This window comes from Arachis ipaensis, chromosome B06 (genome assembly GCF_000816755.2).
Source record: "Arachis ipaensis cultivar K30076 chromosome B06, Araip1.1, whole genome shotgun sequence".
Lineage (NCBI taxonomy): Eukaryota > Viridiplantae > Streptophyta > Magnoliopsida > Fabales > Fabaceae > Arachis > Arachis ipaensis.
The window spans coordinates 135952921-135958553 of record NC_029790.2 but is presented as its reverse complement, the minus strand read 5'-3'; the positions used below and the strand labels follow the sequence as shown (position 1 = coordinate 135958553).

At 33.7% G+C, this 5633-nt stretch overlaps 1 protein-coding gene across 2 annotated transcripts; it reads left to right on the top strand.

The window, feature by feature from the left end:
* LOC107605677 (phosphatidate phosphatase PAH2) lies at window positions 402-5008 on the top strand. 2 transcript variants are annotated; one of them, XM_016307634.2, is made up of 12 exons: window positions 402-544; window positions 1026-1735; window positions 1814-2062; window positions 2159-2232; window positions 2347-2431; window positions 2661-2747; window positions 2838-2910; window positions 3034-3077; window positions 3172-3300; window positions 3675-3770; window positions 4058-4164; window positions 4582-5008. In XM_016307634.2, the coding sequence occupies exons 2-11, from the start codon at window positions 1055-1057 to the stop codon at window positions 4103-4105; spliced, it is 1566 nt and encodes a 521-aa protein (XP_016163120.1). In that variant the 5' UTR covers window positions 402-544; window positions 1026-1054; the 3' UTR covers window positions 4106-4164; window positions 4582-5008. The 2 variants fall into 2 exon arrangements, with proteins under 2 accessions (XP_016163120.1, XP_016163122.1); XM_016307636.2 differs by lacking the exon at window positions 402-544 and adding an exon at window positions 599-843.

The window sequence follows — 5633 nt, the reverse complement described above, 5'->3', positions numbered from 1 at the left end:
ATGTCGATATTTTTTTTATAAAAATAATCTGTGTAGATGTCTAATAAAAATATCTTTATAAATATATTTTCTAAATGTGTCTCTTTATACATGTATTTAAAATATAATAATTAATTATTATTAATAATAAATTAGCAGATAGTATATTAGCATCCTATACTTTTCCATAAAAAATAAAGCAACAAATTCTAACATCAAATTTGGCAAAAAGAAAGTAAAATGACAACCTAAGCTGAGTTTAGTTGGTTGACCGAAGGAATAAAAATTGAAAATCAAATTAAGTAAAAAAAGACAGAAGACAATAATGTGAATGTGAATGTGATGTTGTTGGAGTTGGACCCTCCATTGAATTGAATTAATTTATGACAAGTCTTTTGCTAAAACTAAACTAAATGGTTTCTATGGTTAAGGAAGGAAAAGCCGCAATATTTTCTTTACCGTAGCTGCATGGGTCCCACCACCATCAAACTCCATCTCTCTCTCAAACTGCCATGTTTTTTGGTTTTCCGCTTTCACCTTCTATTCTCCGACCCCAACACCCACTGTAATTTTTTCAATCTTTTTTCCTTAATCATTTTTATTATTATTATTCATTTGTGGAATCTGATTAAAGCTATAGGGATATTAGGAATATTCTTATTATGCATTTCATGTTCCTGTAAAATGTTGCGGTTGGCACATTGGAATCATTCATATAGAATATTCTTTCATAGTATTGGCGCTTCCTTCTTTTAAGTCATGGGTTGTTGAATTTGATGTTTGAATAATTAATGATGTTTCTCTGTCCAATTTAAGAACTGGGTATTTCTGTGTTTTGGGAAATATATTTGATTTCAACTAAAGGTTGGTTTTTGATGTATAAAGTTGCAATTTTTATGGTTTTTTAAGGAAACTAGAGATACCCTTTTGGCTTTTTTTTTGTGTTTTCTATTGTTGTAATGTTGAGGTTGGTTTGAATTTTGATGCATTCATTTGTGTCTCATTGGAATGATTTTGTTGTTTGAATTTGGATGAATTCATTTTAGGATTGGAGTAACTGCCTTTGGTGGGTGAAATGCAAGCTGTGGAGAGGCTAGGGAGCTTTATCACCCGCGGAGTTTCGACTGTTTCAATGCCGTTCATCCCTTATGGTGGTGCTGTGGACATTGTTGTAGTTCAACAAAAAGATGGCAGCTTCAAGTCCTCTCCTTGGTTCGTTCGATTCGGGAAACTCCACAGGGTTCTCAAGGCTGATGAGAAGAAGGTTAGCATCAGTGTCAATGGATCCAAAGCCGGTTTCCACATGCACATGAACCATAAAGGGGAAGCCTTCTTTTTGAGGGATACACATTGTGAACCACAAGGGGATGAAGATTCCGGATCTAGCGAATCATCGTCGTCCGGCGAAGATGCTGATGTTGTCCTACCATGGGGCAGGAAGAGGAATTTCAAGTCAAAAAGTTGCAAGTTTGATCCGGATGGATCATTTGTAGCTGATATGAATGCCTTGAACAATGATAAGATTGTGAACAGGACTAATTCTCGCGGATCCCGGCTATTTAGGCTTGTGTTGGGGCAAAGGTCATTCAATGGGGAAGTTGATGAAGATGCAGAAGACTTATTAGAACGTGCTGAGATTGCAGCCAACCTTTTGGACCTCAAGTGGTCTACGAATCTGAAATTCGACCAGCTACCTCGTCGAGAAAGAAAGAACACTAGGGGTGGTACCTTGGAGAATGGTTTACATTCATCTAAGGTAAACAACCTGTTTGGTTCTAAATATTTGTGCATAGATTGATTTGGTAGAAAGTCATGCATTGATGTTCTTCTTTAGGTTGATGATTTGCATGCTCAGCAAAGGGATTGTTCTCATAGTGTCCTTGATATGTTTGATGTTGCGGACTTTGAAAAGCTACCTAAATTTCAAAAATCTCGCACCATTAGTGTATATCGGCCACATCGAAAAGCCAACAAGGTTAGGGCAGATACCCCAACATCTGAACAGCTAGCATCCTTGAATCTGCAGGAAGGAAGGAACTTGGTAACCTTTCGTTATTCTACAGCTATGTTGGGGACACAGCAGGTCCTCCTTCTCCTTTATGTTTGTTTCTTTAATTGAAATCTCTATTTTATTATTCTTTCTTGTATGCTAATTTATATTTCTATCATTGAATATCAGATTGATGCTCGGATATATTTGTGGAAATGGAACACCCGCATAGTGATATCGGATGTGGATGGAACAATTACAAGGTGAAGATAGATATCTTGTTGAACAAGAAAGTTTTTATTTAATACATAATACACTCAAGATTCAGATTATGGTGTGACAATGTAAATTTCTTTATCTTATTTCATGTCTTGCAGGTCTGATGTTCTAGGTCAGGTCATGCCTTTAGTCGGAATCGATTGGTCACAAACCGGTGTTGCACATTTATTCTCTGCTATCCAGGTTGGTTCCTCTGTTTCATGTTTTAATTGTTTTTGAGAGTGAAACATGTGAAAACATTTTGTTGCGATATAAGCGACTTTACTGATCATATATGCAACTTGATGGCTTCTATTTAATGGTTCCAATGATTATTTAGTTTAGTTTTATGGGGAGTATTATGATCAAAACTCTCCTTTAGATTGTGACAACAGTCTTATGATTTTTGGTCTGTCTATATCACGCGTCGCAGGATAATGGATACCAACTACTTTTTCTTAGTGCTCGTGCAATTTCTCAAGCCTGTCACACCAGACGATTCCTATTCAACCTTAAACAGGTGATGAATAAATTAAAAAGCATGTTTAAGACCTAAAGAAGTAAAGAGAACAAATTTACATATTGCCTTCTTACTTTTGTTATAATGCAGGATGGGAAAGTATTACCAGATGGTCCGGTCGTCATTTCCCCGGACGGACTTTTTCCTGCTCTGTATCGAGAAGGTCACTAGTCTACACTTCTCTCGTGCAGCTTTGTTTTATGGTTCATTTTTTTCCCTTCAATTACCATGTATGTTCTTGCCATATGAACTATGAAACCTTATCTTTTTTACATCCTATTTTCAGTTATCCGGCGAGCTCCTCATGAATTCAAAATCGCATGCTTAGAGGTCCGCTTCTAGCTGTCGGTTATGATGACAATAGACATTATTCTTTAATAGTTTCTGCATGGTGTTGATTTAATTTGAATTCTGAGGCATGCAGGAAATAAGGGCACTTTTCCCTCCTGATTGCAATCCATTCTATGCTGGTTTCGGAAATAGGGATACTGATGAACTCAGCTACCTTAAGGTTGGAATCCCTAAAGGAAAAATCTTCATAATCAATCCCAGGGTAACTCTTCTTATTATTCTAAAATAGATAATGGAACCTTTATAGTTTATAAAATCTTCAAATTAGTTGACTTTTCCTAAGTTATAAGGACTTGGTTGAGAATTTTGATAAATTATTATAATATTACATGGATTTGTTCAGTTTCATGATTGCATTGTTTAGTAACCATATCCTTATGGTGAGTAAGGACTTGTTTCAAACAATGTATGAGGTTTCAATTACAAACTTCAAAACTATTAGAACTAATCCGGTAAAAGAAACTCAACAAATTTATAGGGACTAACACATTTATTTGATCATAAAGAAATGCTAAAATTTCTTGAAATGTTTTAGGCTTGACAAACTTCCATTGTTATATACGTCTGTGTTTTCAGGGAGAGATTGCTGTAAATTGTTTCGACGCGCAATCATATCCTTCTCTTCATGCCGTTGTAGATGGAATATTCCCCCCGACAGACTCGTCTGAGCAGGTTTACTTATGAAAAAGGAACTTTTATGTCTGTGTGCGCTCGTGTGAATTTCATGCTTTTCCCTTGATCACAATATCAAATACTTAACAGGAGTTTTGATGGGTTGGATCATTTTACATTTGTACTGATATGTGTGTGGCCCTTCTCCGAATTCTGCTTTAAGGCAGGATGCTTGTGCACTAGGCTGCCCTTTTGATATGTATATCTGATTATTGATTAATACAAGTATTTGTTTGGGTAACTTATTTCTTGGGCTTGTTCTTGTTCTTGCCTAAACTTGGTTGTAGGAGGATTTCAATTCATGGAACTGTTTGCGGTTGCCCTCGGTGTCATAAATCTTAGCAGAATTAAATCTCTGTCTAGTTGTGGCTGTGCTGCTTCAGGAATTGTACAGGTAAATACGGTTTTCGGCTTGAAATAATCAGTTTTACTCTGTGATTATATTGACAAGAATTCAAAAGCTACTCATTGCAAAGTATTTGAACTTGTTATTGTTTGTGTATGGTGTGATGTGATTATGTGACTAAATTGGAAAACATGGTGTTTGGATTATTATGTATATTTTGTCCCCATTATTCGTTATCTTAGATTGCGTACTAATTAAATTTAACTGTTGATGATTTCTGGATCCGTCACTGATCACATAATAAGGTCATGTGAAATTTTAACACCCATCTCCGGGTTTGGACTACTATAGGACATTGAATTTCCTAATGTCTTAGAGATATTTGAAAACCTATAGCTATGTTGGTGTATTTTAGTAGTTGTTTAAGCACATTTTGATTAAAATAGAAAATTGTAATTAATGCAGGTGAATCTGTAGCTATGGCCAATGACCACAGCATTGTAAAGATATATGGATTGATTTGTTGGCACTTATCAACACTCCATGGATGGGAGATTTGTGAAGAAGAGAGGAGGAAGTGTCTTCTAACCAATAAGTTCTTCTAACCAATGTCACTATCAAGCACAGCATATAGTATTAGAAAGGGGGGAAACAATAGTGAGAAGAGAGGAGGAAGTGTCTTTTGTTTCTTCTATATTGTACTATGCTCCACTTTATTGTGTTGAGCTATTTTTTTCGGAAAAAAAAAAGAGAGAGAAAATCAGAGGAAGTGTTTTAACACCTGTTTTCTAATTTGTGTGTGATTTTTTGACATAATTTTTTTTCTTTTTTTGTTATGTAAATCAACATTTATATGTATCATTTATGAAAGTGCAGGCTGTATTTTTGGCAAGTTGCCTGTATCTTGCTTCAAAATTAACTTTATGTTCCAAATACCCAAAAAAAAAAAAAGAAGAAAAAATAAGTGTATTCTACCATGGATATTTAAATTAACTTAACAAGTAATGGTTGCCTCATGTTTATAAATAGAGTAAAGTATTGCTTTTTTTTTTTTTTTTCTTTAATGTTTGGGATATGGTCTAAAGTTGTTCTTAACGTTTAAATCGTTCTATTTAAATTTTAAATTCCTAACGTTTTAAAATCATCTCAATATTGTCCTATCATTAGTGATCTGTTAACAAAATTCATGTTAGGACAAAATTTATATGATTTTAAAATATTAGAGACTTAAATAGGATAAAAATATTAGGAATAAAAACGATACATTATTCTTAAAAAAATTATCAAATCAAGTAAAATATTAGAAAATTTTAACGGAATGAATTGCATGCAAATTTAATATTTTTACTTATACGTGTAGAATGTCTAGTAGATAAATTTTTTAAAAAGAGAAAAAAAATATAATACATATACAATAAAGTATAAATTATCTAGATTAATATTATTAAAAAATAAAACTAAAATTTATTTTAAATTAAAAGTAAAATTTATTTAACATCAAATAAATTTGGTACATT